The 12909-nt window shown below is 30.1% G+C and overlaps 2 protein-coding genes across 3 annotated transcripts; both read right to left on the bottom strand.

Annotated features, from left to right (window-relative positions):
• Window positions 1-3484: 3484 nt before the first annotated feature.
• On the bottom strand, window positions 3485-4607 carry LOC114163666 (F-box/kelch-repeat protein At3g06240-like). The gene has a single exon (XM_028047961.1). The coding sequence runs from the start codon at window positions 4568-4570 to the stop codon at window positions 3485-3487; it is 1086 nt and encodes a 361-aa protein (XP_027903762.1). The 5' UTR covers window positions 4571-4607.
• Window positions 4608-6781: 2174 nt separating this feature from the next.
• On the bottom strand, window positions 6782-11806 carry LOC114164004 (F-box/kelch-repeat protein At3g23880-like). 2 transcript variants are annotated; one of them, XM_028048453.1, is made up of 2 exons: window positions 10574-11806; window positions 6782-6971 (listed from the first exon to the last, which is right to left on the bottom strand). In XM_028048453.1, the coding sequence occupies exon 1, from the start codon at window positions 11765-11767 to the stop codon at window positions 10643-10645; it is 1125 nt and encodes a 374-aa protein (XP_027904254.1). In that variant the 5' UTR covers window positions 11768-11806; the 3' UTR covers window positions 6782-6971; window positions 10574-10642. The 2 variants fall into 2 exon arrangements, with proteins under 2 accessions (XP_027904254.1, XP_027904255.1); XM_028048454.1 differs by having other exon boundaries at window positions 10592-11806.
• Between the last annotated feature and the right edge of the window lie 1103 nt (window positions 11807-12909).

Raw genomic sequence — 12909 nt, 5'->3', positions numbered from 1 at the left:
GTAATTTTAGAAGTAATAAATTTTTATTATAACCATAATAAATTATTATTATATTCAACATGGAATTAAAAAAACAGAACTAAAACTACGTGTATTGATTTTAATAGCTAAATCACATGTAGCAAAAATTAAATAATGGAGGAGTAATTTGGTAAATCCAACCATGTTACCCTCTAATCTCATTATGGATGGTGAGAGATTGAATTTTCAATGAATCCTTAATCATTTCCTCCCATCACCTCGTATCACCTCCAAACAAACACAATACTCACTCCCTAATTATTACTTTTCATTCTTTGTGAATAGTACATCCACTCATTACCTTTAATTGTGCATATTCTCCCGCAGTTTCAAAATAGATATCACAAATTGTAATCATTGTGATAATTTTCTTCTATAAAGGTTTTTTTTACATTATATATATATATATATATATATATATGATAATAATAATAATAATAATAATAATAATAATAAAGGAGTTAATATGTATTTAGTCTCAAAATTCCATAATATATTTTTTATGATATATTTTGATCTCTAAACTTTAAAAATAAATGTATATAGTCATTTTAATCTAATGCCGTCAATTTTTTTATATATATTAAATGATTTTTATAGATTAACATTTGAATTGTTTAAACTATTTTAACATTTTTTAACACGTAAAAGATTTAATGTCATTAAATTAAAAATACTATATTCATTGTTAAAGTTTAAGAAATAAAATATATTAAAATTTAAAACATGAACGAATTTCAATTTTATATTCAAATTTAAAAGATAAAAACATATCTATGATGTATATCATAATATTTGTTTCTAACATCATCATTAATAGTTTCTCTAGTTATTTACTGAAATTTGATTCATCCATTGTGCTCTTTCAAAATTTCCAACGGTTACAATTTTGTAATAATAATTACAGTAATAATTTACTTTAATGTAAATTCTTTCATATCTTGTATAACAAATTAAAGAAGTAATGTTGATAAGATATGTCGAATGCACATTTGTTAAAAAAAAAATACATACAACTAAGGTAGATCAAAAAGTCACTTGAACCAAATATAAAAGTAAAAGACGGTTCAATTTTAATTTAATATAAAATTTGAATCAAACTACACCACTCTTTTACATTTCCGTTTGAATCGACGACTTTTAGTTTTTTTGGTGTTATAAAATTGGTAAACATTTTTTTATAAAAAAAAACGGAACATTTTATAATGAAAATTTGTCAAATAAAAGGACGTCTTGTGAATTTTATTTTTTATATCATATTGATAATTTAAATTTATCTCATATTTATAAATAAATTGTTTAATTTTACAATTAAAAACTACAATATAAATTTGTTCACATGATTTTGATAAATACAAATATATTGGAAATAAAATACATCAAACCATTTTAATATACATACATATTCATTAGTTTTTAATTTACTCTAAACATGTAATGTTATATTTAAGTACAATAAATGATTGGATTTAATCATTCCAAAATCTTAATCAAACCTCTCTATTAAAAAAATATATTCAAAATATCTAAAAAAAAAATTGGTCTTGATCTATTTTTTTAATCAGTTTACTATTATTTCTTGGATTGGTTTGGCACTCTTATTTTCAATATTCTTTTTAAGCGGTTGATTTTGTAATATAAAAATTTTGGGTTAAGTATGTTTTTAGTCCCTGAACTTTGACTCAAAATTGAAATTCATCTTTGTCTAAAACTTCAATATATTTTGATTCCTAAACTTTAAAAATGAATGAATATAGTTTTTTTTAACTCAATTATGTTCACTTTTTTTAAAGTGTCAAACATATTTTTTAGTAGATATTGAACCAAGAATGTGTCAAACAGTGTAAAAAAACTCTAATACTAATATGAAAAGCGTTCGACACGTCAAAAAAAATTAACATAATTGGATTAAAAGGACAATATTCATTCATTTCTAAAGTTTATGGACCAAAATGTATCGAAGTTTCAGACAGAGACAAATTCCAATTTTAAGTCAAAGTTCGAGTACTACAAACATACTTAACCCAAAAAAATTTTACAGTATGACCTGTGTTCTCATATTTCTTGCAAGAGTCCAAATTGCATCGATTAAAGAGATGATTGTATTGTAAATATATTATTTTCTAGTATACTAAATTATTATTTGATATATGTAAAAATATTTTTAAAAGTCAATATATTTTGATTTTGTCCTCCAAACTGTTAGAATGTGTTAAATAATAATGTAACATTGCTTATAGGAAGAACCATATTATTGGAAAAGGTAATTTATACTCAATTTTATTTATATATATATATATAGAATATAAAATTATAATTTACTTAAAGTTATTTGGTACTTAAATATTATTGGGAAAGGTAATTTATACTCAATTTTATTTAAATACTAAATAACTCTAAGTAAATAATAATTTTATATATATTTTTACAATTCATATTTAATTATTATACATAATGATATTTATTCTTGTGATTTTATTTGTGTTATTTAGAAACACAATTAAACAATTTAAATAATTGTAAAGTGTACTTTAATGGACGAGCAGGTCCAGACAAAAAGTTGAGACAGACAAGTCGTGTAAATTTTTTTAATGGGAGACATTTTGATCTCGTGGGCCATTTTGACCCCACCCCATATAGATTAGGGCCAAGAGGGCCTGGGCCTGGGTTTGGCCTAATTGACATGTTTTCCCACAACATTATTCATGGAAGAAATAGTACAAGCTCATAAATTAGTAAGTTTTAAATAAAAAGAAATGGAGAGTAAAGAACCAACTGAGACATAATCTCTCGGTTGGTGCCATTGAAGTTGATGTGAGATTAGAATTCACATAATATGCTTTCACTAATCCTTAACACAGACCAGATTTGAAAAGGAAATTGCAGTTTCAGAAACTGCTGCTTATCTACTATTTTCGTTTCTTTTGTATTCCATTATTACAAAGTTCTTGTGTTGATCAAGTTCTTCCATTGTGTACCAAATATGAGGATTTTCCTATTCTAAATTCAATAAGATACCAGTTCTTGTCCTCTTTCTGCTTTGTTCCTAATACTCTTCATCAAATTAGTGGCATGGAATCCAATATATATAGTATTGACTTCACAACATCTTGACATGTAGCTTAGACAAAATTGGACACCACAATTAACCTTAAACTTCCACCCAGATGTTATCAACCTCAACTCAGGCTACATATAACGCTAGCATGCAATAAATTCAGCATTAAGGTTAAGCTAAGATTCCAGTGAAAGAGTGGAAGGCTACAAATTGCACTAATTGATACGGTAATTATGAAGTAGTAGTTTGATTATTCCTTGTATTACTTTAGATGCACGGGGAATTCAGTTCAGAAATCATAATACAAGGTGAGTACTAAGAAAATAGAAAAGGTACCAGAAAGTATTTTATGAACTAACACTTACTGTTTATGGTAGTCATGTTCTTCAGTTTGCTTGCTTGCTGTTACATGGGGAATGAAAACAGTGACTCTGTATACACAGCCACCTCGAATGCATCACGACGATTACAATAGGATCGATGCTCTTGCAGCTCTCCCATGTCATTATATTTTGCCAGTCCAGTAGATGCATCTGTCCCAAAAATATCACCACCTCTTGTGTAGCATATTGGGAAGAAAAACCTATCAGCAGGAATGTCTTCAGCAGACACAACAATAGTCAATGTCCATGATGACTCCACTCCGTACTCTTCCATCATCCATATTTCCACTGAACGGTCCATCTCCAGAAAACTTATACTAAGCAAATCTCCAAGCACCAACAATTCACAAGTATCAAGGTCATAATGATCTAAAAGTTCATCCGGCAAAAGCATTTCTGAGAGACTCCTTCCCGTTAAATCAAAGACAACAATGACACCGTGTCGTACATCAGAGGGAAAAGCGAACCAATGAATAGCACCATTCAAAAGTGCCCCTCCCTTGATATCATCATTGTAGTTCACATAAGACAAATTGTTAGCCTCAACATCTCTCCACACATTAGTTTTCAGCGAGAAAAACTCCACACGGTTTGTTGCTTTATCGAACCCCCGCATTGGATTGTCATATGATGACGCTTTAACCACTAAATAGTCATCAGCTGATGGATCGTATCCGAAACCAAGGAGAAATGTCTTAAAATTTGACTCAATAAGAGTGGAAGGTAATTTTCTGTGGACACCCGTTGATGGATTCCACACCCAGAGACTTTGATAAGAGTTCAGAAGTAAAAATCCTCTGCAGGAACCTACTATGCGAAAATCACTATAATCGTTGGGAGATAGAAAGTCTAGGTTTAATGTATACATTGCAGAATCATCGTGAAGGGATGCGTTGAAATCTATAGAACGAATTCCAGGATTAGGAGGCGCTATGAGCAAAAGTCTGGCAGTGCTTGCGGCGGTGAGTCGTTGAAAATGAGATATTGCAAAGTATGGATCAGAGAGAAGAGAAAGCCATGACTTACACACACATTTGAAACGAACCAGGGATTTCACAGGCAGCCTCAACAAAATCTCGATTATGAGTTCCGACAGCAGAATCGGCATTTTCTTCGCTTCCTTTGCTTCTCTGCTACTGCTACTCTCTCCCTCCATAGTTCCTTTGTTCATTTGGTAGTCCAAACCAATTTAAATACCCAATGCTTTTCAAATCAAAATTTAGAATCCGCAAATTGCTCTTTCATAAAACAAATTATAAAATATAGTTTATTCTCACTTGTTTTTTTAATTCTTAATAATTTTATGTTTTAGTATGTTTAGTTTAAAATTGTTCAATATACTACTATTGTTTATCTGGAAATATTAATTTGATATTTAAAACAACTCTAAATAAATTAATAAATTTGATTAATTAGTTTGTTGACTTATTTAATATTTGGTATGATTCTCTTTAACACATGAAGTATTAAATTAAGGTGACGTTAAAAATATGTTTTAGGAAGACATATAAAGAACTAAATATGATTTTAGTATTTTAACTTTCGATTAAAATTTAGAAAAAAAAATGTAGTATAGTAAAAAAAAACTTATACATAAAAAGAAAAGAAAAAGTTTGATTTAAATATTTATGCTGTGTTTAGATTTGAGAGAGTACTATTGATGCAGATGAAAAAGCAAGTGTCACATTGTTTGGATTGATTAATTTGCAGTGATGTGCAAACGTGATGTATAAGTAACCCCTCTCTCAAATGTTACCCGCACAAAATGTGAAGAAATGAAGAAAAAATCACGTTAACAAATATAAAAATATTCATTTGTCTCTTAACATATAAATTATAAAAATTACAAATCAATTATGAAAATGAAAATAGAAGTTAAAGTAAAGAATGTAGTTAAAAATAAATTCTAAAAATAGTGATTCAATTCACACTCTTCATAGATATAAAAACGAATCAATTCAATAATATATATATATATATATAAAGAGGTTTAATTTGTTTTATATATAATAATTATATATATATATATATATTATAATAATTATGTATAATTAATATTTATTTTAACTAGAATAATTACTATTCATTCTTAATTTGGTAGTTGAAAAGACGCTGAATAAATTAATAGAATTGATTAATGAATTTATTGACTTATTTAGTACTCTAGTATGATTCTTTTTAAAGCATGAAGTGTTTACGTTTTAGTTAAAAATCATAAAAATTAACATTTGAAAAAAAAAAATATTAGTGAATTTTATTAATTTATTTTACATCTTTGTCAAAAGCAACTAAAACAAGCTTTAAAAAAAAATATAATATACAATATTAAAAATTTTAAAATTTAATGTACCAAAATGCAAACACACTACAACATGAAATTATGAAAAGTGAGTCTAAACAGTTCAAAATACTATCATGCAAATATCACGATCTCTTCATGAAAGAACCACGTTGCTGTTAATATTTAGATGATCCAGAACAAAGAAAAACACTCATACTTATAGTTCAGTTCTTCGCTAAAGTCTTTATTACTGTTTAAAATTATTTATGAGAAAATGACTTAGTCGATAGCAATTTGTTTTTAAAAATAAATGACTTTTGTGTTTTGTAATACAAAAGTTACCTTCTAAATTTTTAATAGCATAATCTGATTTTTTTTTAAATTTTACAATTTAGAAGTTATATTTCAAATTACACAATAAAAAAAAATCATATAAGGTTCAAGAAAAACTTATGGAAGTTCAGGAAAAAACTCTCTAACTTATTCTCATAGGCAGATAACACTTACTCATCATTCATTCGATTCTCATATTATTTATCACTTTCTCTTCTTTTACCTCAGTTTCTTCCAAATCCACCACATGTTGGGTGAACAAATACCAGTGATGCACTGCACGATTCGTTTAATTTTATTTTCAATTTCTTAACACATTTGGCATGACTTAGATAATTGTGATATAAATGACCTATATCATGTACAAGATAGACATCATATAAAAATAATGACTGAATTTACTCAAAAACAGATGCAAAGATGATTTTACTCACAAAAATTTAAGAAGTATTATGAAATATGAACGATTAGTTGGGAAGAGTTTAATTTACTCTAATCTGACATGTAACTTCGTAATATTTGAAACATATGAGAAACATATGAGACACGAATAAATTATTTTCAATTTTTATAATAATATATCAATAGATATTATATACTGTAACATCCTAAAAAATAGTGCAGTACTACCAGTTAGAACATTATAGTATAAAATTGCTATCCACTAAGGATAAACAGAATACATAATTATTTCATTACGTTCATTCTCGTCCCCAAAGATAATAAAGAAACAAATAAAGAGAAACAAAAGTAAATTCATATATCCAAAGGAAATATAAAGGGATAACAACCACATAGTTTTCCAAAAGATAACAAAATATTGAAAATCAAATCCAAGGACTAGAGAGCTGCACCATCATCACCATCTTCTGTTGAACCAACGCATATTTCTGATCTGTTCACATCAAATAGTGGTGATCAGAGAAAAACAACATAAGAACACAAGCACAGAAAAAGTAAACTAATTTATAAAAAGAACATGCATATAGCTAATTTATAAAAAGAACATGCATATAGCAAGCAAAACAAATTTCAGAACATAGACATATGGGTGTTAATACTTATTAGAGTGTCAAAATATCTCTCTACTTAAATCTATACATTAATACATACACTACCAATCTACACAACAATAGGATGTTCTCCACAAAATTCCTTTATTCTCCTCAACTCATATATCTAACAACCTTTGCAACATCAATTATATCAACCTTTAAAAGTCCATGAACATCACTAGCATCAACCTTTTGAACCCCCCAAACCAGGTAAAATTCAGCAAACAGTGTAACATAAACCAACACAAAGCTGGCACTCAACGGACACCTAAGGCGCTACCAACGCTGGTGTGACAAGGTTCACTGTTCAGAAAGCGCCAATGACCTAGGCTGGCGCTTAGCGTTTGAGACCCTTGGTGCTCTCTATGATGAAGGCACCCAAAGGTGCAATCCAGCATCCAGTATCAGAGACCACTGGAACTCTCTAGAGCAATGGCGCCCAGGAATACAAATTCCCAATCGGCGCACATGGATACAAATTCCCAATCAGAGGCCTGTCACAGAAAATGTTCCCAAACTTGAAACTCCAGCGCCCCAAAATGCCGCTCAGCACCATGACAGTAAAACTGAGTGGAGAGTTTGGCTTGTTTTCAATTCTTCAAATTGGTACTTTCCCTTATTTTCTTAAATCAACTATTTTGAACTTCCTGGCCTAATTAGTACCAATTTGAACAAATTGCTCGAGCACAACTCTCAAATTCAATCATACCACAGAATCAACAATTAAACAACAAATAACACATATTCCCCTAAATTTCACAATTTCATTCTATTCTTGCATACATAATGTCCACTAAAATTCAATCATGCACTTCATTAACATAGTTCAAGCCACAGAAAAATTAATTCAGTGTTATGCGATCACCAACAATAATCTAAAATTTTTACCACGAGTACAAATTATAACCAAAGAAAATTAGCTTGCCTGACTTAAGGTATATTTGGATTTAAAGATGGATTTGAGAGAGTAAATTTAAATGGTTTTGAAGAGAAAAGGAGGTGTATGTGAGATTGTTTGAATTAAGAAAAAAATGATAAGAAAGAAATGAAGAGAGTTGAGACAAAAGTTAACAATCAATGTGATAGGTTTGATAGATAAAAAATGTTTTAATTGATAATTATAATTTATATTCCTAATCAAACAAATTAACAAATATTCTAATAAACTGAGACAAAAAGTATCCAGGTCAGAAACCTCTGTAGTGTAATTGTCTACCTAGCCAAATTTTCTCTAATGTAACATTTTCTTCTTTTTATGTAAGCATCAGAGGAGCTACATTCTCCATTAACTTTCAAATCCATGTATCTAACTACAATTCACAATGTTTCATCTGTCCTATACCATTAAACATACGAAACCCGAACAATTCTTGCTCGAGCACATGCATGAGCAACCAAAGTCCAAAACTTCCTCACCACTTCAATGCATATTGAATTGTATTAGAGGATCTGCAATAGCCGCAAGAGGTTCGACGCCTTCCGCAATCCTCAACCACGCTTTCCTTCGGCATGTTAGTGCTGCTACTCGCCATTTCTTCTTCGCGTTTGGTTCAGAGGTTTTGGGTGAAACGACGTCGTATTAATGGATATTCATCGATGTCAGTGCACTCTTAATAAACAGAGGGTTCTTTCTTTCAAACAGGTTTTCCAATTTTTCACAATGTTTGTAGATCTAAAGAATAACGCCCTTGTTACTTTAGTAATAATTATATTTTATTATTTATATTATATTATTACAAAACAAAATATATATATATATATATAAGTAAATATAATAAAATATGTATATTTACATATTTTATTCATATTAGACTCTTTCCGCACAAATATTTGCACCAATGTGAAAAAAGTTTTCGAACATATTTTGCCTCGTTTTTTGTGTAATCTTATAATCTTATATGAATTTTTTAGTTTTCTTCACAAATCCATCTTCACTTACATTCCGTCGTTCGAACCAAACACGGCGTAAAAGAAAATCTAGAACAGCTCCGTTAATCCCACAAAGCCTTCTAACACACAAAAGTTCTATCTCAACTTAGAGCAACAACAAAACAATCTAACCGAACCAAAAGAGTTGTATAAATGAACCCATTACCAAAGAGTTGTATAAATGATTCTAGGAATACATGCAACCCATGAAAGATTACATGCAAAAACAAGAACATGCAACCCCCCAGGAAAAATCACATGCAAAGCAAGAACAGACGGAACGTCAAAGGATATTCAAAATCTAACGGACTCAAATGGAGAAATTTGATAAACATGAGGAGTTCTTCGCGGTGAATGCAACCCCAGCCTCCAATCAAGAAGAAGATGAAATTTGAGTGAGAAAAAGTAGGAAGAGGATTGAGGTTGTGGGGGAAATGTTTGAGTAAAGGGCATGCTCTGAAAAAAAAAAAAAAAACACCTTAAGAACGTGACAGTTGATACTCAAATTTTAGATGGAATCTTTAATCTTCGTAGCTCAGGTTCTGCATAAGTGTAAATATGAAGGCTCACATGTCTCCCCAAGTGCCACTAGGCATGAGAGGGGTAACGATTTCGTTGACAACTATATTACTACAGGACAAGAACCACTTATAAACAAAAGTAAAAAACAAGATATGACGCTGAACAAGAAGCCAATTAAATACTCAGCAGCTGTTAAGAACATGCTACTGATAACTGATTCTTTACATTATCAAATGTTCAAAGCTATACCAAGGTAGGTAAATAAATATCTAAAAGATATATAATGAGTTTCATATATGATCACCAAAGGATCATTTTGACAATCCCACAGTATTATTTATGGAAGAAATAGTAAAAGCTGATAAATTGTAAGTTTTAAATAAAAAGAAATGGAGAGTGAAGAACCAACTGAGACATAATCTCTCCGGTGGTACCATTTGATGTGAGATTGGAATTCACATAATATGCTTTCACTAATCCTTAACACAGACCAGATTTGGAAAGGGGATTGCAGTTTCAGGAACTGCTGCTTATCTACTATTTTCGTTTCTTTTGTATTCCATTATTACAAAGTCCTTGTGTTGATCCAGTTCTTCCATTGTGTACCAAATATGGGGATTTTCCTATTCTAAATTCAATAAGATACCAGTTTGTGTCCTTTCTTTGTTCTTTGTTCTTTATTCCTAGCACTCTTCATCAAATTAGTGGTAATTTATGTATTAATCAACATAAAACATTCCATCCAGATTACATCAACAAGGTATCAACCCATCGCCCCCACAACCAGGCTACATATCACGTTAGCATGCAATAAATTCACCATTAAGGTCAAGCTAAAATTCCAGTGAACGAGTGGAAGGATACTAAATTGCACTAATTGACACGGTAACAACATCATGATGAAATAAACTTAAAACAATAACACAATAATGAAGTATTGGAAATCATAAATCATAATACAAGGTGAGTATCAAGAAAATAGAAAAGGTACCACAAAGTATTTCATGACCTAATACTTCTTGTTTATAGTTAGTCATCTTCTTCAGTTTGCTTGCTGCCATCACATGGGGAATGAAAGCAGTGACTCTGTATACACAGCCACCACGAATCCATACCAACCACTACAATAGGATCGATGCTGTTGCAGCTGTCCCATTCCATTATATTTTGCCAATCCAGTACCACCATATTTCCCAAAAATATCACCACCTTTTGTGTAGCATATCGGGAAGAAGTGCGTATCAGGAGACATGTTTTCAGCAGACACAACAATAGTCTTTGTCCAAGATGACTGCACTCCGTACTCTTCCATCACCCATATTTCCAATGAACCGTCCCACTCCACAAAACTTATACTAAGCAAATCTCCAAGCACCCCCAGATCATAATAATCAATGTCATCGTAATCTAAAAGTTCAACCGGCAAAAGCATCTCTGAGAGTTTCCTCTCAGTTAAATCAAAGACAACAATGACATCCATTGATCCACCACAATAAGCCAACCAATGAATAGCACCATTCAAAAGCGATCCTCCTCTGATATCATCAGAGTCGTTCATATAAGACAAATGGGTAGCCTCAACATCTCCCCAAACATTAGTTCTGAGCGAAAAAAACTCCACACGGGTGATTGCATGCTCTGTTTTGCATGACACTTTAACCACCAAGTAGTCGTCAGTTGATGGGTCGTACCCGAAACCATAGAGAAATGAAGGAAACATGGGTTGCCTCAGATTTGACTCAATAAGAGTGGAAGGTAACTTTTTATGGACACCCGTTGATGGATTCCACACCCAGAGACTTTGATAAGAGTTCAGAAGTAAAAATCCTCTGCAGGAACCTATTATGCGAAGATCATTATAATCCCTGGGAGATAGAAAGTCTAGGTTTAACGTATAAGTTGCAGAATCATCGTGAAGGGATGCATTGAAATCTATTGATCGAATCTCAGGATTAGGAGGCGCTATGAGCAAAAGTCTGGCCGTGTTTGCGGTGGGTCGTTGAAAATGTGATGTTGCAAAGTGTGGATCAGAGAGAAGAGAAAGCCATGACTTACATACACATTTGAAACGGAAGAGGGATTTCACAGGCAACCTCAACAAAATCTCGATTACGAGTTCCCACGGCAGAATCGGGATTTTCCTTGCTTCCTTTGCTCCTCTGCTACGGCTACTCTCTCCCTCCATAGTTAGTTCCGTTGTTCGTTGTGTTCATTTCGTAGTACAAACACATTTAAATACCCAATACTTTTCAAATCAAAATTTAGAATCTACAAATTGCTCTTTCATAAAAGAAATTATAAAATATAGTCTAATCTCACTTGTTTCTTTTTTATCCTTAATAATTTTATGTGTAGTTTAAAATTGTTCAATTTACTACTATTGTTTCTCTAGAAATATTAATTTCATATTTAAAAACAAGCTTTTAATAAAATATAATATACTGTATCAAAACTTAAAAAATTTAATGTACCAAAATGCGAACTAAACCTTTCAAAATACTATCATGCAAATATCACTATCTGTTCACGAAAAATCAGCTGCTAAAGCTTGTATATTTAGATGATCAAAAGAAAAAAAAAAAAAAAAACTCATACTTTATAATTCAGAGAAAAAAATGGCTTTTAGATTATATGTTTGAAAAATATTTTTTAGAAAAAATAAATTACTTAAATCAAAAAATTATACACTTTTTATTTATGAGCTATGAAAGTCATTTTTTATTTTTGAATTATATACAATTTTTTTTAAAATGGAAATTTGTAATCTAAAAGAAATCTTTTGTTTTTAATTTCCAAATTGAACAATAAAGAAAAAAATAAAAGCTCTTTCATATAAGGTACAAGAGAAAAACACCAGGTTTTCATAAATACCACTTATTCAATTTCCTTTCATTTCAAATAAGGTAATGATAATTATTATTAGGATTAAATATGTTTTTTTTTCTTCAATTTGTAGTGAAAATTGAAATTATTTCTTTTTAAAAATTTTGAATCAATTTAGTCTCTTGTATAAGTAAATGTATAAATTTACTCCTTTTAACAAAATTTTATTAAGTCTATTTGATGTTTCAAATACATTTCATTATAATATTTTATTTTGTTTTTTTATATTTGACACATTTTCGTTTGAATATTAACTAAGAAACACATTTGAAACGTCAAATATACTTAAAACAATTGATTTAAAGGACTAAATGTACGCAGTTCTACATATGAGGGAGTAAATCGGTTCAACATTGTCCAAAAAGACTATTTCAATTTTTACTCAAAGTTAAAGGACAAAAAACATATTTAACCTTTATTATTATTATTATGAATTTTGATATC

Source organism: Vigna unguiculata, chromosome 9 (assembly GCF_004118075.2).
Source record: "Vigna unguiculata cultivar IT97K-499-35 chromosome 9, ASM411807v1, whole genome shotgun sequence".
Classification (NCBI taxonomy): domain Eukaryota; kingdom Viridiplantae; phylum Streptophyta; class Magnoliopsida; order Fabales; family Fabaceae; genus Vigna; species Vigna unguiculata.
The sequence above is the reverse complement of the archived record's forward strand: the minus strand, read 5'-3'. Positions and strand labels throughout refer to the sequence as shown.

Bases quoted from the DNA above. Each gene is read 5' to 3' on its own strand.
- LOC114164004 (XM_028048453.1), bottom strand. From the start codon at position 11,767: ATGGAGGGAGAGAGTAGCCGTAGCAGAGGAGCAAAGGAAGCAAGGAAA.
- LOC114163666 (XM_028047961.1), bottom strand. From the start codon at position 4,570: ATGCCGATTCTGCTGTCGGAACTCATAATCGAGATTTTGTTGAGGCTG.